The following is a 19,982-nucleotide window of genomic DNA, read 5'->3' on the forward strand; positions in this document are numbered from 1 at the left end:
GATGATTCATGGTCTCCAAAACTGTGCCTCACAGACAGCCTGGTTGGTTTCAGGAACACTGAATACTGGCGATGGCAGATAGTAAAAATGCAATGACTTTGTAAGGGAAGAATAATTGGTCCCACGCTGGATTTTTTTTCTAAGCATTTTCTCCAAGCTTGATTACCACCTCGCAGATGAAAGAGATGTAGTGCTTATGCAAAGATCAGTCATATCACAGCATGTCGTGGTCACTCGTGAATGATGGATGATCAGTTAGTCAACCTGACATCAAAAACATTTCATTTCAAAAATCAGTACAGTCTTTTTTCTCAAAATATACACAACAACTTGTTTCTTTTGATAATCCATATATTTCAAATTTGAGATATACCTGCAACAATTTATGAATATTACAAAACTAAATTCTGGGAAGCTGTTTGGTTTGGTAGCAGTTAACATGACTTATGGCAGGACTACCTTTTTATGAAAAGGCTGGAAAGCCAAACTAAACCTTGCCAGAGTTTAATGTTCTTTAGAGAAGAACGTAAGTTTCTTTTAAAAATGTTTTTTTTTTCATTTCCCTCTGATTAATCAAATTATGTTGGCAAAAAACGCAACCACGCTGATATTCAATTTTTTGCGTAATTCTCCCCTGGAGCATTTAGTCTGCCAAATTTTATTGATATTTCAACAGGAACATAACAGTTAGAGGTAGGAAACAAATTAGTTCCTCCCATTTTTACAAAGCAGACTGAACCTGGTTTATATTTCATAGAAATATATCATTGATTATGTCCAGCAAGAAATCCAATTGATTTTTTAAAGAACCAGAACCTGTTGAATCAATATCCTACAAAAGCTTCATCTGCAATCACAACATTATTCTTGGAACTTATAGTTGCAGCCATAATACCACAGTGGAAAGAACTGTGATCAGAGGTGGCCTTTGATTAACAGAAATATCTACTCATCAAGATGTTTAATTGGTGTAAACATTTTGGAACAAATCCATGAGTTCTCTGGTGCAATTTACTTTATTACACACAAATTTGCAAGTAGAGTTTTTGTGAAATTTGGCACTATACTTGATAAACTATTCAGATATAGCAAAGACCATGCAATATGCTTTCCCTCCATTTTCATGTTACGACAGAGTAAACCTTTGCTGCCACACTGTAAGTTTTAATCTAGTGTGACCCCTTTCATGCCTTTTAGGGTGACTTAAAGTGTACCTTCCTATCACATTTTCAGCTAAATGGTCTTTACAGTGTGAACACTCCGGTGTCTTATAAGATTATTTGCAAAAGAGAAACTCTTCCCACACTCTGCACATCTAAATGGTCTCTCTCCTGTGTGAACGCTTTGATGCCTTTTAAGATACCCAGCATCAGCAAACCGCTTTCCACACTGTATGCAACAGTATGGTTTCTGTCCTGTATGAGTCCTCAAATGTGTTTTAAGATTATTCTTTTGGTTGAACCTTTTTCCACAATGTGCACAACTGAATGGTCTCTCTCCTGTGTGGATTCTCAGGTGCATTTCAAGATTTTGAGTACAACTCAGCCTCTTCCCACAGTAAGTACAAATTAAATGCTTTTCTCTGCCCCGATTCTTGAAACTCGATCTGGCGTAAGCACTCATGTCTGTGGCGTCAGAATTTACCCTTGTTGTTTTCTCTTCTGCTGTCCTTTGAGTGTTTGTGGAGAGGTTGGAAAAGTTTTCTGTCTGTAATTTATCATTTTCCCAGTCCTCTGTGTTATGCCTTTGCTGTGTGTGAAATGTTGCTGACAGGGCCTCTTTGTGCAATGAAGAACACATATCAACCAATCTTTTCATATCAAGAGATCCTTCAGAGGCCAAAGTCTGATGGGACTGTAGCTCTGAGTGAACTGAGAAGTTCTTGGGGTCACTTTCTGTAATGTAAGAACAAGCTGGATGCCCTGTGTCAGTGACCTGTTGAACACCAGAGGGCATCTGTTGACTGGATCTCTCAAACATGAAGTTGTCATATCCAAGTTTGCTCAGCCTTCCTGCAGTTCCTGATTCCAGCTGTGCCTCTTTGTTCCAAGCAGAGCACATATCATCCTCCACTTCAAAGTGTACAGAGTCTATTCCATCAAAAGATCCCAAGTACAAACTCTTGCCAGTGTCTTTTGCGGTGGTAGGCCCAAGCCGTAGTTCTGTATGAAGTGACAGGCTCTCCGAGTTGGTTTCTGTTGCATAAGAGCAAGCTGCATCCTCAGTCTCAGTTTTAATGGTATTTTGCGTGAAGAAAATGTCTGACTGAGACTGTCTCTCGCACAAAATGTACTCACTGCCCAGGCTGTTCAGTCTTTCTTCATTGAGTTCACATCCTGCATCCTGGAGATTTACAGTCTCATTTGCTGGTTCTGCTTTAAGGACAGTGTCCAGTCCGTTGCCCTCCCAAACACTGTGGCTGGTCCTGTGCTGCTCAGTGAGTTCTTCTGTGTCTATAGCAGGTGCAGTCTGTGTGTCTGCAATGGGAGACCTTTCACCACCATCAGACTCCACAGCTCCTGGTGAGATTCATCACAGTTATTATAAATTGATATTAAACAATTAAATATTCATATTACAAGGGGAACATGTTTATATTTATTTTCCTTTCCTTTTGAAATATTAATGCTTGGTTGTGGTTGTGCCACACCTGTTATCAGTGTCATGCACCTTCATTTCAGCCATCCCCAATCTAGCTCATTTACATACACTGCCTCAAGTTCAACACCATGCACCAGTATATGCAGATCAGGTTAATTTGAATACACTGCCATGATGCATGTAAATCAAGCTCATTAGCATGAACCATCACATGCTCGGTGTTCCTTTACCTAAAGGGAATCAACTAATTGCTAAAAAAGTGGTTGACACTTGGAACAGTGCCAGTTTGTATTAAGGCTCAATCATGCTCAGTGCCATCCTGGTGACACTCTTCCCAATACTTAAATCCTCATCCTCTTCACTTACTCTCCTCGTGAATATTCAGTCCTCCATGCAGTTCACCGCTCCCCAAGTCTTCTTCAGACTTCTCCTTTTTAATAAGCTGCAGTTCTGGCCTTCGCTTCTCTTTGTCTGCAGACTGCTAAAAAGGTTTATAGCAATTACTCTCGACAGACCACGCAACTCAGGCATCACAAACTGGAAAGCCACGTAATCAATTACACTTGACCTAGGCCTGTATCTGAACTGTCAACAGCCAATTCCCCAGGCAGAGTAACTTTTCTAGTATTCATGTAGTTTGCAGATCAGCTTCCCCGTAGAATGCAACACAATGCATCTTATCTTACAAGAACAGGGTTTATAAAAACGAATAATAATCTAATACCTAAACCCAGAGCAGTGACAGCACTGACTGCAGTTACGTTCTTCTTACCAAAAGCATCGGCGCCTGTTCCTCGTTCACACTTTTGGGTTCTGCGTGTCCCCGCCGGTCGATATTGTCGCCTCCCTCCAAGTTTGGAAAATAACTCTCCGATACAGCTATGGAAGGAATCGGAAAGTGAAATTCAAGCTAGCTAAATATATTAACGGACGTCTCACTAGGTAAAATTAGCCATACATCTGAATGTATTTGTTTAGAGAGCTAGACAAGAGGGCAAATGCCAGAACCGACTATGCATTAACTTGCATTACATTACATGCATTTAGCAGACGCTCTTATCCAGAGCGACTTCCTGCACAATAGAACATGTGTCTCCATTCAAGTTGAATGAACAACAGTGTCAGACCAAGCTAACAACACTCCCAGACCACGGAGTGTGAGCTTAGCACACGCTTCCTGCAAAGTAACCAGGTAGCTATAACACTTGTTAGCTATGTTACCTTCTGCTCTTGCTTGGAAATTATCGTACAGCTGAGCTCCACGACAGTGACTGTTCACGGAGTTGATCGCTATCCCCTTTTTCGTCCCAATCTGCATCGAAGCCAGCTGCCTCTTAAGGTCTTCGTTTTCACGGTGACTCTGAGATATTTCAAAACGCAACACTGCATAGCCATCTTCTACAATTTTGCAAATTTCTGCCACGGCCGCTTTAGATAAGATATCCATTATGGCGGCAAGCTCTCTTTGAAAAGCAACTGAAGTGGACATGTTAACGATAGACCACTTCACACCCTATTTCAGTCTATATAACGATTGCCAGTTAGTAGAGGATCACGCTAGTTGTGCGGCAAAAATGCCGTGTTAGGTAAATTCACTTGCTGGTAGCTAATCAGCTGTTACAGTGGTGTGCAGCTACATTATCTCGGCATTACTGCAACTTCGCTGCTTCCTAGCGGTCTGGGTATTTACGACAAAATCCGCATTACTGCCACCTAGAGGATCGGAGGGTACGCTGTTGGTGAGATGCCCTCACTTTACGATTAAAAATCTGGAAGTTTCAAAATACTGGACTGAGCTACACAAACGAATTTAGTAAACATTGACTAGCATTGGCTTTGAAGAGTGGTTGTTTGATATCTGTTAAGTAATAAGTTGTGTATTGTGTTTTGGCTTAATTTTGATATCGATAATAGTAATGGCAGACCTGTATTTGCAGGTTACGTATGCAACTGTGTGCTGAATGTTTTTTGTTTTTTTGTTAGATATTTATGTTGTATTGTATGAGTTGCAATGATACAGTGCTTTTGTACTGTAAGTGAGGAGAATGATGGCAGTAATGTTTGACAATGAGGGTGTTTATGCGTATGAGTCATGTTTTGTTCATCAATGGAAAATCTTCAAGTGTCATTATGCGTTGAACATGGTACTGTGATGTGAGCTGGCTAGCTAACTGGCTGAAATTAAAAGAAATTCACTCCATTTTAATGTTATCAACTAACAAAATACACAGCAACTTCATTGGTCATAGATCCCATGTTATGGAGTTAAAATACACTATATGGCCAAAAGTATGTGGACACCTGACCATTAATATTGGCATTAATATGAAGTTGCCCATAGCTGTTATAACAGCCTCCACTTTTCTCGGAAGGTCTTCCACAAGATTTTGGAGTGTGTCTGTGGGAATTTGTGCCCATTCAGCCAAAAGAGCATTTGTAAAGCATTTGTCAACACTGATGTTGGATGAGAAGGCCTGGCTCTGGTTCTAATTCATCCCAAAGGTGTTCAATGGGGTTGAGGTCAGCGCTCTGTGCAGGCCACTGGAGCTCCTCCACACCAGACTCGTCAAACCATGTCTTTATGGACGTTGCTTTCTGCACAGGGGCACAGTCATGCTGGAACAGGAAAGGGCCTTCCCCTAACTGTTGCCACAAAGTGGGAAGCATACAATTGTCTAAAATGTCTTTGTATGCTGTAGCATTAATGTTATCCTTCACTGGAACTAAAGGGCCTAGCCCAAACCCTGAAAAACAGCCCCAGACCATTATCCCTCCTTCACCAAACTTTACAGTAGGCACTGTGCATTCCGGTAGGTAGTGATCTCCTGGCATCCACCAAACCCAGATTCGTCCATCAGACTGCCAGACAGTGAAGCGTGATTCATCACTCCAGAGAACACGCTTCCACTGCTCCAGAGTCACTGAGCTCTCCAGTACAACCCATTCTACTTCCAAGGTTTGTCTATGGAGATTGCATAGTTATGTGCTTGTTTTTATTCACCTGTTAACAATCGGTGTGGCTGACACACCTGAACTCAATAATTAGGAGGGGTGTCCACATACTTTTGGCCATGCAGTGTACCTTTCTATCACCAGACATCTTAGAAATTTTATGGATTTTTTAAATGCTAGTTTTCCTGTTACCAATTTAGTGTAGTATATATAGTCTTAATTACAAGTAAACTACATTGGTTATTGCAAACATTCCACAAAAGTCCAAAGACAACCTTGCTGGTCAACATGATCAGGATAATTATTTAGTGTCTAAATGAAACAACACACGGTATAGAAGCATATCACAAGACTATACATTATTCGTTTCATCAGCAGAGCTCATCCACAGCCATTTAATTTACATGCATATAGACTCATTTTGAGGTCCATTCAGCTCAGCTTTTAGCTAAGAAAAATACCCCGTTCAAGTGTACAACAGCAGTCCATTCTTAATATTGTATACTCTTGTATTACTTTCTGTAACTACAAATCTAAACTGTTACATCTACATAGGGGAAGAGTAAAATGTCATGGTCATTTAATCATAAAATGCAATTCACCCTCCACTGAAACAGTTTCCATCCTATGTCCTCTGCTTGCTAAAAGTATGTCACAGTCTAAAACTCCAAATGTGTTCAGCTGTTTTTGTTTTTCTCTGCTTGAAGTTGTTAGGACACTTGAGTCATCCTGCCAAAAGAATCTTTATTACTCTACATGTTTTCACAGACTCACCCCCTCCCCAAACAATGAGTGCAACTGAGGGGTTTCCTCAGGTCTAGAGTGAATATTGTGGTGTCTTCAGAGGTAAATGGACACAGTAAATAAATCTGATTTACATACTGGTGCAAAAGAAAGGCTACACTGAAACATGGATCTCAAAAATAGGGAAACTTACATTTCACTCTAGTCTGTACAGTACAGTACATTTTATGACAAATGTTAGGCTTCACTCACAGTGTACAGGCAAAGGGTCTCCCTCCCCTATGAACACTCTCATGTCTTTTCCGGTGACTCGAGGTAGTGAAACTCTTCCCACACTGCGAGCACCTGAATGGTTTCTTTCCCGTGTGAACACTTTGGTGTCGTACAAGGTTATTGGACTGAGCAAACCGCTTTCCGCACTGTGTACAACTGAATGGTTTCTCTCCCGTGTGGATCCTTAGATGTGTTACAAGGTAACGTGACTGAGCAAACTGTTTCCCACAGTGTGTGCAGCTGTAAGGTTTCTCTCCTGTGTGTACTCTACGATGTGTGATAAGATTACTTAACTGAGCAAACCTTTTCCCACACTGTGAGCAATTAAATGGTTTATCTAATGAGTGAATTCTCTGATGTGCTTCTAAAACATTTTGACAGTTGAAAGTTTTTCCACATTGTGTACAAATGAACCGTTCTTCTCTTGTGCCATCTGTGCAGGGAGTCTCATTGTTGCTCGATGCTGTTAAGCTTCTACCGTAAGAGGCCCATCCATTCATGTTTGAGGAATTGAATCTGATCTCAGCAGTATTGTCCCCAACTGTCATTTCAGTATTTGAAGGACACACATTGCTATTACTTTCAAGTTGCAGTCCTTCACTCTCCCAGTCTTTGTTGTAATAGCTGTGTTGTGAGGGAACTACTCCTGACATGATCTCTTTGTTCCAGGCAGAACGCACCTCAGCTTCCACTTTCAAGAGTTCAGAGTCGATCATTTCCTCCTCTCTTTTCACATCCAGAGACCCCAAAGAGGGTAAACTTTTCCCAGAAAGCAGCTCTGACTGAACAGACAGGTTGTCTGTGTCACTTTCTGTAGTGCGAGAGACTGCTGGATTCTCATTGTCTTTCTCTGTGACCCCTTGAGTGATGAAAAATTCCTGTTGACAGGGTCCCTCATGAATTATGTCCTCATAGTCCAAAATATTTAGTTTCTGGGCACCAAGTTCAGATTCTGCATCCTGGAGGTTTACGGTCTCATTTTCTGGTTCTGCTTTAAGGACAGCGTCCAGTCCACTGTCTTCCCAAACACTGTGTCTAGTCCTGTGCTGCTCAGTGAGCTCTTCTGTGTCTATAGCAGGTGCAGTCTGTGTGTCCGCCCTTTCACTACCATCAGGATCCGACACTACAGCTCCTGGAGGGAAGATTAAAGACATTTTATAATCATTTTATTCCACGTGTCAATGTACATTACATTACATTCATTTCGCAGACGCTCTTATCTAGAGTGACTTCCAGCACAAAAGAACAGAAGTATATCCATTACAATGGAATAAGCAACAGTGTCAGACCAGGCTAACAACACCCCCAAACCAGTGAGTGTGGAAAAGGTAAAGAAATAATGTAAAGAAATAAAACATGCTATGCTTGAATATTTTTACTAAAAAAAAACACCACAGACATTATCCCCAGACACAGTAGCATAGCTGGAGATGAAACAGTGAAGTTACAAATCTACTTTTCCCTTGAATGCTGTATGATGACTGCTCACTGAAGGTCATTCAAAGCACTAATGATTTCCACAGGACCCCAATCCTCCATCACACTTACTGTCTCCACTGATCTTCAGTTGTGCTTGTGGGTCACTGTTCTCTACATCCCATTCAAGAGCCTCCTCTTTGATGGGCTGTGACTCAGGCCTTCCCTCTTCCATGTCTGCAGCCTGTAAACAGAGGAAGCAGGTGATTAGATCACAGCTCTTCAACTGTCAAGCTCAAAAGCATTACAGGTTTATAACAACTGTTAGTTACTCTCAAGAGCATTATCTCTGTGGATACTACTGGCCTGGAGCCGTGGCCACGAGTTGTTTACTCAACTGCCCATACGTACAGAGCCAAGGTGATTACCATGTACCATACCCGATGATGTTGGCTCAGATTGTGGACTTTGCACAATGATATTGTCTTGGTTATATCTAGCTAGTTTCACACCTTATAACATCATAACTACCGTGCAAGCAAGCCTAATAGCTTTAGCCTAGCTAACAGTTTTCTGGAAATATTATACTGAATGCCATATTAATATATACTGCAACGTGCGTTTGAAAAATGCATTTCTTTCCTCAACAGCCAGTTACATGAATCAAAAGGTTTCATTCATCTGAACGGATAGAGCAGCATGAAAACAGCTGATGTCAACTGGATCAACAAGCTCCTAAGGAGGGCTGGCAGCATCCTGGGAGCAGGGCTGGATTCTCTAGTGGAGGTCTCTGAGAGGAAGATGCTCCACAAGCTGCTGAGTATCATGCACATTCCTGATCACCCCCTCCACGTCACACTGGCTCTCCAAAGGAGCACCTTCAGCAACAGACTCATCCCTCCAAAGTGTTCCATGGAGCGTCATAGGCAATCTTTCCTACCAGTGGCCATAAAACTGTTCAAAGTCTCCCCCTTAACACTCATGTGCAATACATTAAGTGCAATACATGCAAGAAGCACACTATGGACACTGTCACTTTAATGGTGCGGTTTACAGTGGCAGTATTTATTGCTCTATTTATTGCCCATATTTCCCTATGGTCTATGTTTATTGTAAGCTGTGTACCTTTGTTTCAACATAATTGACTGTTGGCAAGGCAATTTCCTTTTTGGATCAATCAAATATTTACATAATGAGTAGGAAACTAACCAGAAACATCTTCATGAATATTAAATAAAAGCCTTTCTTAAAAGATTAACATAGATCACAATGGGGAAAAAACAGTTCATATTCAAGGTACTGCACTGATATTGAAAGTGAACTGATATTGAGAAGATGTGTGTGTTGATGTCATATAAAAACTCACCTCATCCTGAGTGATGGACTGCATTACAGTGTCCACCTCATCCACAGTTGTGGGCTCTCTGGCTCTCCACAGACCAATGCCCAACCGGCTGCCAAAGGCTTTCTCTGAATTTGCAAAATGTCCCTCTGATAAAATAAGGAAAGGAACCAGAAAGTAAATAACTGTCTGTAATAGCTGTCTGGGCTAAATATGTTCACACCATGAACAGAGTGATACATCTGAAGGCACTGACATCACAAACAAATACCTAATGGCCACAAGTATGTGGACACCTGACCATTAATATTGGCATTAATATGAAGTTGCCCATAGCTGTTATAACAGCCTCCACTTTTCTCGGAAGGTCTTCCACAAGATTTTGGAGTGTGTCTGTGGGAATTTGTGCCCATTCAGCCAAAAGAGCATTTGTAAAGCATTTGTCAACACTGATGTTGGATGAGAAGGCCTGGCTCTGGTTCTAATTCATCCCAAAGGTGTTCAATGGGGTTGAGGTCAGCGCTCTGTGCAGGCCACTGGAGCTCCTCCACACCAGACTCGTCAAACCATGTCTTTATGGACGTTGCTTTCTGCACAGGGGCACAGTCATGCTGGAACAGGAAAGGGCCTTCCCCTAACTGTTGCCACAAAGTGGGAAGCATACAATTGTCTAAAATGTCTTTGTATGCTGTAGCATTAATGTTATCCTTCACTGGAACTAAAGGGCCTAGCCCAAACCCTGAAAAACAGCCCCAGACCATTATCCCTCCTTCACCAAACTTTACAGTAGGCACTGTGCATTCCGGTAGGTAGTGATCTCCTGGCATCCACCAAACCCAGATTCGTCCATCAGACTGCCAGACAGTGAAGCGTGATTCATCACTCCAGAGAACACGCTTCCACTGCTCCAGAGTCACTGAGCTCTCCAGTACAACCCATTCTACTTCCAAGGTTTGTCTATGGAGATTGCATAGTTATGTGCTTGTTTTTATTCACCTGTTAACAATCGGTGTGGCTGACACACCTGAACTCAATAATTAGGAGGGGTGTCCACATACTTTTGGCCATGCAGTGTACCTTTCTATCACCAGACATCTTAGAAATTTTATGGATTTTTTAAATGCTAGTTTTCCTGTTACCAATTTAGTGTAGTATATATAGTCTTAATTACAAGTAAACTACATTGGTTATTGCAAACATTCCACAAAAGTCCAAAGACAACCTTGCTGGTCAACATGATCAGGATAATTATTTAGTGTCTAAATGAAACAACACACGGTATAGAAGCATATCACAAGACTATACATTATTCGTTTCATCAGCAGAGCTCATCCACAGCCATTTAATTTACATGCATATAGACTCATTTTGAGGTCCATTCAGCTCAGCTTTTAGCTAAGAAAAATACCCCGTTCAAGTGTACAACAGCAGTCCATTCTTAATATTGTATACTCTTGTATTACTTTCTGTAACTACAAATCTAAACTGTTACATCTACATAGGGGAAGAGTAAAATGTCATGGTCATTTAATCATAAAATGCAATTCACCCTCCACTGAAACAGTTTCCATCCTATGTCCTCTGCTTGCTAAAAGTATGTCACAGTCTAAAACTCCAAATGTGTTCAGCTGTTTTTGTTTTTCTCTGCTTGAAGTTGTTAGGACACTTGAGTCATCCTGCCAAAAGAATCTTTATTACTCTACATGTTTTCACAGACTCACCCCCTCCCCAAACAATGAGTGCAACTGAGGGGTTTCCTCAGGTCTAGAGTGAATATTGTGGTGTCTTCAGAGGTAAATGGACACAGTAAATAAATCTGATTTACATACTGGTGCAAAAGAAAGGCTACACTGAAACATGGATCTCAAAAATAGGGAAACTTACATTTCACTCTAGTCTGTACAGTACAGTACATTTTATGACAAATGTTAGGCTTCACTCACAGTGTACAGGCAAAGGGTCTCCCTCCCCTATGAACACTCTCATGTCTTTTCCGGTGACTCGAGGTAGTGAAACTCTTCCCACACTGCGAGCACCTGAATGGTTTCTTTCCCGTGTGAACACTTTGGTGTCGTACAAGGTTATTGGACTGAGCAAACCGCTTTCCGCACTGTGTACAACTGAATGGTTTCTCTCCCGTGTGGATCCTTAGATGTGTTACAAGGTAACGTGACTGAGCAAACTGTTTCCCACAGTGTGTGCAGCTGTAAGGTTTCTCTCCTGTGTGTACTCTACGATGTGTGATAAGATTACTTAACTGAGCAAACCTTTTCCCACACTGTGAGCAATTAAATGGTTTATCTAATGAGTGAATTCTCTGATGTGCTTCTAAAACATTTTGACAGTTGAAAGTTTTTCCACATTGTGTACAAATGAACCGTTCTTCTCTTGTGCCATCTGTGCAGGGAGTCTCATTGTTGCTCGATGCTGTTAAGCTTCTACCGTAAGAGGCCCATCCATTCATGTTTGAGGAATTGAATCTGATCTCAGCAGTATTGTCCCCAACTGTCATTTCAGTATTTGAAGGACACACATTGCTATTACTTTCAAGTTGCAGTCCTTCACTCTCCCAGTCTTTGTTGTAATAGCTGTGTTGTGAGGGAACTACTCCTGACATGATCTCTTTGTTCCAGGCAGAACGCACCTCAGCTTCCACTTTCAAGAGTTCAGAGTCGATCATTTCCTCCTCTCTTTTCACATCCAGAGACCCCAAAGAGGGTAAACTTTTCCCAGAAAGCAGCTCTGACTGAACAGACAGGTTGTCTGTGTCACTTTCTGTAGTGCGAGAGACTGCTGGATTCTCATTGTCTTTCTCTGTGACCCCTTGAGTGATGAAAAATTCCTGTTGACAGGGTCCCTCATGAATTATGTCCTCATAGTCCAAAATATTTAGTTTCTGGGCACCAAGTTCAGATTCTGCATCCTGGAGGTTTACGGTCTCATTTTCTGGTTCTGCTTTAAGGACAGCGTCCAGTCCACTGTCTTCCCAAACACTGTGTCTAGTCCTGTGCTGCTCAGTGAGCTCTTCTGTGTCTATAGCAGGTGCAGTCTGTGTGTCCGCCCTTTCACTACCATCAGGATCCGACACTACAGCTCCTGGAGGGAAGATTAAAGACATTTTATAATCATTTTATTCCACGTGTCAATGTACATTACATTACATTCATTTCGCAGACGCTCTTATCTAGAGTGACTTCCAGCACAAAAGAACAGAAGTATATCCATTACAATGGAATAAGCAACAGTGTCAGACCAGGCTAACAACACCCCCAAACCAGTGAGTGTGGAAAAGGTAAAGAAATAATGTAAAGAAATAAAACATGCTATGCTTGAATATTTTTACTAAAAAAAAACACCACAGACATTATCCCCAGACACAGTAGCATAGCTGGAGATGAAACAGTGAAGTTACAAATCTACTTTTCCCTTGAATGCTGTATGATGACTGCTCACTGAAGGTCATTCAAAGCACTAATGATTTCCACAGGACCCCAATCCTCCATCACACTTACTGTCTCCACTGATCTTCAGTTGTGCTTGTGGGTCACTGTTCTCTACATCCCATTCAAGAGCCTCCTCTTTGATGGGCTGTGACTCAGGCCTTCCCTCTTCCATGTCTGCAGCCTGTAAACAGAGGAAGCAGGTGATTAGATCACAGCTCTTCAACTGTCAAACTCAAAAGCATTACAGGTTTATAACAACTGTTAGTTACTCTCAAGAGCATTATCTCTGTGGATACTACTGGCCTGGAGCCGTGGCCACGAGTCGTTTACTCAACTGCCCATATGTACAGAGCCAAGGTGATTACCATGTACCATACCCGATGATGTTGGCTCAGATTGTGGACTTTGCACAATGATATTGTCTTGGTTATATCTAGCTAGTTTCACACCTTATAACATCATAACTACCGTGCAAGCAAGCCTAATAGCTTTAGCCTAGCTAACAGTTTTCTGGAAATATTATACTGAATGCCATATTAATATATACTGCAACGTGCGTTTGAAAAATGCATTTCTTTCCTCAACAGCCAGTTACATGAATCAAAAGGTTTCATTCATCTGAACGGATAGAGTAGCATGAAAACAGCTGATGTCAACTGGATCAACAAGCTCCTAAGGAGGGCTGGCAGCATCCTGGGAGCAGGGCTGGATTCTCTAGTGGAGGTCTCTGAGAGGAAGATGCTCCACAAGCTGCTGAGTATCATGCACATTCCTGATCACCCCCTCCACGTCACACTGGCTCTCCAAAGGAGCACGTTCAGCAACAGACTCATCCCTCTAAAGTGTTCCACGGAGCGTCATAGGCAATCTTTCCTACCAGTGGCCATAAAACTGTTCAAAGTCTCCCCCTTAACACTCATGTGCAATACATTAAGTGCAATACATGCAAGAAGCACACTATGGACACTGTCACTTTAATGGTGCGGTTTACAGTGGCAGTATTTATTGCTCTATTTATTGCCCATATTTCCCTATGGTCTATGTTTATTGTAAGCTGTGTACCTTTGTTTCAACATAATTGACTGTTGGCAAGGCAATTTCCTTTTTGGATCAATCAAATATTTACATAATGAGTAGGAAACTAACCAGAAACATCTTCATGAATATTAAATAAAAGCCTTTCTTAAAAGATTAACATAGATCACAATGGGGAAAAAACAGTTCATATTCAAGGTACTGCACTGATATTGAAAGTGAACTGATATTGAGAAGATGTGTGTGTTGATGTCATATAAAAACTCACCTCATCCTGAGTGATGGACTGCATTACAGTGTCCACCTCATCCACAGTTGTGGGCTCTCTGGCTCTCCACAGACCAATGCCCAACCGGCTGCCAAAGGCTTTCTCTGAATTTGCAAAATGTCCCTCTGATAAAATAAGGAAAGGAACCAGAAAGTAAATAACTGTCTGTAATAGCTGTCTGGGCTAAATATGTTCACACCATGAACAGAGTGATACATCTGAAGGCACTGACATCACAAACAAATACCTAATGGCCACAACAATAATGTGCACATCCTGGTCTGGTGTAGGCCATTTTGACAGGTTTGAGAGTTGCCTTTCAATACGTAAGTGACTTACGCTATGAACAACAGGTGAGTAAATTTCCAACAGGGAGTTGAATTCAACAACACAGAGATTAAGGCGCAAAAACCCTGTAGACCCTGCACCCTAGGTGGACCGATTACTTAAAGGTACGGTATAGCTGCGTAAACTTGGCTTGTTTCAAGTTTCATGATCACTTTCGATAACGTAGCTGGCTAGTTCGTTAGATATGTTGACTGCGCTGATCACCCTTTTTCCAAGGGACTAACGGATGAGCAACGTGAAAATAGTTTGGGTAAGCTCCTAGTTGAAGTTTGAATCCTAGTCCTAGCTGAAGTCGAATAATTTCATCTGCATTAAGGATGCAAACAGCATCCGTGTCCAACAGTGGCTTCGGAGATCCACAATCCTTTAGTCCAGCAGCTGACTTACATCTGGAACACTGAACGACGACAGGTCCCAAATAGTTTTGTATGCATGCTGTTCACAGAGTGTTATCTGTCTTCGTTGCTTTATTTAGTTAGCTAGTACAGCAAGCTTTCTTCTGTGTCCCAAACAATGCGCAGGTGTTTCTCCCCAACTAAATAAGGTTACACCACCTAAACCTGTAAAAGTGAGTCTACCTGCCTTGTCTACCTGTCTACCTTACCTCTTAATGCATCGCAAACCTGGACCCCGTCAGGACGGCACTCGGGAGAGCTGTCTCGCAGTCCGGCGTCTGCATATCCCCGTGCAACCATCACCTCCAGCATCTGCAGCTTTCGCTTCAGTGTCTGGTTCTCTTTCTCACTTCGAGATATTTCCAAGCGTAAAACCGCATAGCCGTCGTCTACAAGCTTGCAGATTTCTGCCACAGCGGCTTTCGCTAAAACCTCCATGATGGAGGTTAGCTGAGAGTGAAAAACGACACAACTGGACATTATTTCCAGAATGCTTTACGCAGTCTTTCAGAAAGACTCCCCAGTTTAAATAAATGACAGCTGGCTACAGCGATCAAACGAAATATCAAAATTATTGCTTGCTGTGAAGCAGAAGGGCAATTATTTGGCTAGTTAAACTGTACACAAAAAATGGTCCTCATGCTTCACAAGGTACCCAACACTACCTGATGTAAGGGGTACCTAAGAATGACCGTATACTTCCGGAATATTTAGGTCACGAGGTCATGCTGCTAACCTACCGTAATTACTCAAATACTCTGAAATTAAGGTTTGCTTGACTGCAGCTCTTTGCGATCAAGGCAGGATGGTTTTTATTGGTTGCTATTCACCAACAGAGTCAAATTTTCGACCCTCTGAGAGGCAGGCAGTGTAATGAACCATGCATGTGTATGAGAAGCAAGAGAACAAGATGTTGGAGAAAGTGGCATTTAAAACAACAATATACAGTGATCTGTTTTGTGAATAATAGATATTACTCCCCTACTCCTAAGCCAGATGTTATTATTATTTTTGTCCTTTAGCTGACACTCTTCCAGAAGTTACAGTTTTACATATTATCCATTTATACAGCTGGATATTTATTGAGGATATTCTGGGGAAGTGCCTTACCGAAGGGTACAACAGAAGTGGGCCTAATTGTCTCTAATTCTGTTCATTCAGACAATACAAGGGAAGGCAGGTCATGCTGCACTCTATCAGCACTGACAGAGAAAAAGCCCCCTGCTGTGCTTGGTTGAAAAATTAGTGAGATACCCATTCTTAGAATGAACTTGGAATAACTTAGAATACTTCATTCGTTCATAACTGCAAATCACGAGAACAAATATTTGATCCTCCTTTTTCATGTGCGAACACATTTTTATTTCAAACATCAAAAGTATGTTAATCTACAAACTTCCAAGTCACAAAAATGTGTCAACATGTATCAAATAAATGGCAACAAAAAATCACAATACATATATTGACTGTCAGGTTTTGAGGTGTAATGGGTATGTAACAGTAAATCTGACTACTGCAAACCTTCCTTTACATATCTACTCTTGCTGATGGATACGACAATCATGTAATCTACATAACATATAGATTACAATAACAACTTTAAATTACTTGCTTAGCAGAGTCTCTAATCCTGGGCAATTTAATGTGCTTTCACTGTTCAATGACGAGACTGTAGTAATTGGCGATAGGAAGACATTTCGCCCATGTAAATTAAACACAACTAAGATGTCATTAGAACAGAATGCCATCCTCTCCTCCTCAGTGGACATTCCACTAATGTTCCAAGAACAAAGTACAGTTTCCACTGTGCTCCAGCTCTCCAGTTTTATGTTCTTTATTGAGCTTATTAATCACTTTGAACATGTGCGTTCTTTCTGCATCCCTAATATAACTGTTACCCCATCATTCACTACACAAAATACTTTGGCTCAAATTGTGTGTAGCAGCATTCACAAGAAACTGGTCAATCTTTCAGAGCTTCAAAGCTAAATTCTGGTGCATCTTGTTGTACCTTTGAAAAAATTGACAGATTCATCCAACAATAAGGCTCAGTCAAAAAATTACATTTGGAAAGAGCTTTGGAAAAAACGGAGGTGTTACCTTCAGGGAAACAGTTATATTTACACAATTGCTACCTTTTAGTTCTGTCCAGTGTGAACATTACTGTGTTTTTGGAGATGCTTATTTTGTAATTACCAAAGAAATGGCAAACCTCTGTTGCTTATTTCTGTTGTGAGGGGACTTATGAGCCTTTATGGCTTTTTAGTCTGTGCATGTTTTTGGTCCACATGCTGAGTCACTGTATTTAATGTTAAATAACCCAATAATCTGTGGAGAAAATGAACACAAGTTTGTCAATGGTCACATCTGACAATTTCAGTGAAGGCTGAGGCTACAGTGGTGTATGGATCTCATCCCAAAATGGACCAGTAAATACTTTCCCTTAATTGTGATATTTTATGATGGTTGGAGGCAATTAAACTCATCCCAGAGTGTACAACTTAATGGTTTCTTTCCAATGTGAACACTCTGATGTCTTTTAAGATTACTTGAGTCAGCAAACCGTTTCCCACACTGGGTACAGCTAAATGGTTTCTCTCCAGTGTGGACTCTCTGATGAGCTATTAGACAGCTTGACTGAGTAAACCTCTTTCCACACAATGTGCAACTGTATGGTCTCTCTCCAGTGTGAATAATCTGATGTCTTTTGCGGTTACTTGAATCAGAAAATCGCTTCCCACACTGAGTGCAACTAAATGGTTTTTCTCCTGTGTGAACTCTTTGATGTGTTTCAAGATTTTTTGGACACGTGAAGCTCTTGCCACAATATGAACAAATGAAACGTCTCTCTCTTGCACTAGCTTTGTGGCAGGCCATATCCTTTTTTGATGTAGTAAAGCTTTCATCATGGAGGGCATATCCAATAACATCTTGGGCATTTGATTTTGACAGTGCAATGTTCTCTTTCACTGTCATTCTTGAATGTGGTGAACACATAAGAGTAACACTTTCTGCCAGTAATTCCTCTCTTGTTCTTGTAATGTCCCTGTGTTCTTTGTAATGTCTGTGCTTTGTGTAAACAGTTCCTGAAATCATGTCATTCTCTGACATATTTGGTGCAGAGTCTACTATTACAGCCCCTGGTTTCACATCAAGAGATCCTATAGGGGGGATATTAGCATCCTTTTCAACAGTCCGTAGGCCCGAGTCAACCGGCAAGCTCTCAGAATCTGTTACAGTGCCATAAGAGCACGCTGGATCTTCGTTTGTGGTGATCCCTTGTCCGAAGAAAGCCTGCTGTTGACTGGATCTCCCATATGTAACATACTCATAGCTCAGATTGATCAGTCTTTCTGCTCGGAGTTCACATCCTGTATCCTGGAGTCTCTGGTCCACAACATCGTTCTCTGGCTCTGCTTTGAGGACAGTGTCCAGTCCACTGTCTTCCCAAGCACTATGTCCGGTCCTGTGCTGTTCAGTGAGCTCCTCTGTGTCTTTAGCAGGGGCAGTCTGTGTGTCTGCCATAGGAATCCTTTCCCCACAATCCGTACCCAAATCTTCAGCTCCTGGAGGGGAGGTAAGAACCAACAACAACAACCATTAATTTTGTAAGTACACATAATAAATACTGCACTCATCTAGTAAATGACACTATATCCTGTAAGGAGCTGAAAGCAACTTTTAATCTTCAAAGGAAAATATAGATTAAGTATGCTCGTGCAGGAATGACTGTTAGCAGCCTTTTAAAAAACAATTTCTCACCGTTTCTCAGAAAGCTTATCTGCCTCATAGTTGCCGAGCTTATTATGAAACAGACAATCATTATTATTTAGGATGCTGGCTTGAGAGACACCCTGAGGACAATTGCACGTGTGTGATTACAGCTATACACAGTCCGTAAACCATTCACTAAGAATAAGCTAATTAAGATGAGCAAGCTTAATAAACCCCAAGCTTTTACCAAATTGTGATTTTTAAAAAAAAATAGAACCACCGCTAGCAGGCATAATGATTGATAGCCAGGCACTTAAAGGGGTGGGTCCATGTAATCATTCCATCACTTTTCTATGGCGTTAAAAAGAGAATTTCATTTGCTGTGATTGTTCATTTTCAAGAATTACTTGAGGATTTTTTTGTCTTTTCTGCTTGAAAGAAAACCCTTGGTGCCCTTGCAGATAGATATATACAAAACACATATTTGGAAAATGTTTTTGAGAGCAAAAGAAATTTTAGAAATAACACGCTAGATTTTTTTGTCTTAAGAGCATTTAACTCATGGACTGATTCATGCATAGACTTACTCTTTTCTCTGGTCTTCAGTCCTCTCTGTGGATCATTGTTCTCTAAGTCTTCATCAAGTCCCTCCTTTTTGATAAGCAGCGACTGAGGCATGCTCTTGTCCATGTCTGCAGACTGTATAAGGACTGAGGTCATTACACTGTATCACGGCTCTCCCTTCTAGCTAGGGTATCAAGAGCAACTGATCTGCCAGCCTCCCCTACTTTCAAAAAGGTTATGTTACTGACAGGTATCCCACACTGTATGCACACTGTTCATTGCACACTGGAGATTTCTCAGGTATTATAGCTGCCACATCTCTGACACAGAAACATGGCTGCAAATGGCAGGTCCTTTGGAAAGGCTGATTCACAGGACTGATGCAAATCACAATTTTAAGGTGAGCAAGAAGTTTGAACAAATGGCTTCATGGACAAGCAGTCAACACTCTTTCAGAAAAGCAATAGTTACCTGAAATTAATTAGCAAATACTAACGCAAACAACAAAAAGAAAACTTCAAGAGCTGACTATATCCACTCACCTCCTCCCTCATAACAGACTGCACTGTGGTGTTCTCCTCTTCCACAGTTGTTAGCTCTCCATCTCTCCACGAAATGGTTTGGCTGTGAAATGCTCTATCTTCGGCTGGAAAATGACCCTCCTCTGAAATAACGGGAAGTGAATTGAAAGTTGTTATTCATATGATTTAACTCGAGTATAACAGGGGAGTTAAAGCAATGTACAGTTTTTATTAACGACAGGCAGATGCAGTATGGCCAAAACTTGACAGTTACAAATTAGTCGCTGTGCAGGGGTTGCATTTCACTGTTCCTTCCAACTAATGCCAAACCTGTAATCCACCAGAGGGACTTGTATATTTTTGCTC

At 41.3% G+C, this 19,982-nt stretch overlaps 3 protein-coding genes across 4 annotated transcripts; all 3 read right to left on the reverse strand.

Annotated features, from left to right (window-relative positions):
- Positions 1-1,010: 1,010 nt before the first annotated feature.
- Positions 1,011-4,250, reverse strand: LOC118771001 (zinc finger protein 226-like). Of its 2 annotated transcripts, none has more exons than XM_036518826.1 (4): positions 3,823-4,250; positions 3,374-3,480; positions 2,968-3,079; positions 1,011-2,519 (listed from the first exon to the last, which is right to left on the reverse strand). In XM_036518826.1, exons 1-4 carry the CDS (start codon positions 4,088-4,090, stop codon positions 1,234-1,236), a joined length of 1,773 nt encoding a protein of 590 aa, XP_036374719.1. In that variant the 5' UTR covers positions 4,091-4,250; the 3' UTR covers positions 1,011-1,233. The 2 variants fall into 2 exon arrangements, with proteins under 2 accessions (XP_036374719.1, XP_036374718.1); XM_036518825.1 differs by having other exon boundaries at positions 2,968-3,082.
- A 3,827-nt stretch (positions 4,251-8,077) lies between these two features.
- On the reverse strand, positions 8,078-15,256 carry LOC118771553 (retinitis pigmentosa 1-like 1 protein). Its single transcript, XM_036519561.1, has 5 exons — positions 15,027-15,256; positions 14,075-14,199; positions 12,841-12,952; positions 11,973-12,424; positions 8,078-8,230 (listed from the first exon to the last, which is right to left on the reverse strand). The coding sequence occupies exons 1-5, from the start codon at positions 15,253-15,255 to the stop codon at positions 8,078-8,080; spliced, it is 1,071 nt and encodes a 356-aa protein (XP_036375454.1). The 5' UTR covers position 15,256.
- A 1,803-nt stretch (positions 15,257-17,059) lies between these two features.
- On the reverse strand, positions 17,060-19,208 carry LOC118771005 (zinc finger protein with KRAB and SCAN domains 1-like). The gene is made up of 2 exons (XM_036518830.1): positions 19,119-19,208; positions 17,060-18,383 (listed from the first exon to the last, which is right to left on the reverse strand). The coding sequence occupies exon 2, from the start codon at positions 18,340-18,342 to the stop codon at positions 17,275-17,277; it is 1,068 nt and encodes a 355-aa protein (XP_036374723.1). The 5' UTR covers positions 18,343-18,383; positions 19,119-19,208; the 3' UTR covers positions 17,060-17,274.
- Positions 19,209-19,982: the final 774 nt, after the last annotated feature.

Source organism: Megalops cyprinoides, chromosome 24, assembly GCF_013368585.1.
Source record: "Megalops cyprinoides isolate fMegCyp1 chromosome 24, fMegCyp1.pri, whole genome shotgun sequence".
NCBI classification, from domain to species: Eukaryota; Metazoa; Chordata; class Actinopteri; order Elopiformes; family Megalopidae; genus Megalops; species Megalops cyprinoides.

What these genes read in the sequence shown, in the direction of transcription:
- LOC118771001 (XM_036518825.1), bottom strand. Translation starts at nt 4,090, where the DNA reads ATGTCCACTTCAGTTGCTTTTCAAAGAGAGCTTGCCGCCATAATGGAT. An exon ending in TTTCCAAGCAAGAGCAGAAG is followed by an intron (nt 3,481 to 3,822) that starts GTAACATAGCTA and finishes TTCCTTCCATAG; the next exon opens with CTGTATCGGAGAGTTATTTT. An exon ending in ACTGAATATTCACGAGGAGA is followed by an intron (nt 2,520 to 2,967) that starts GTAAGTGAAGAG and finishes GAATCTCACCAG; the next exon opens with GAGCTGTGGAGTCTGATGGT.
- LOC118771553 (XM_036519561.1), bottom strand. Translation starts at nt 15,255, where the DNA reads ATGGAGGTTTTAGCGAAAGCCGCTGTGGCAGAAATCTGCAAGCTTGTA. An exon ending in GGTTTGCGATGCATTAAGAG is followed by an intron (nt 14,200 to 15,026) that starts GTAAGGTAGACA and finishes TTATTTTATCAG; the next exon opens with AGGGACATTTTGCAAATTCA. An exon ending in AGTCCATCACTCAGGATGAG is followed by an intron (nt 12,953 to 14,074) that starts GTGAGTTTTTAT and finishes CTCTGTTTACAG; the next exon opens with GCTGCAGACATGGAAGAGGG.
- LOC118771005 (XM_036518830.1), bottom strand. Translation starts at nt 18,342, where the DNA reads ATGGCAGACACACAGACTGCCCCTGCTAAAGACACAGAGGAGCTCACT.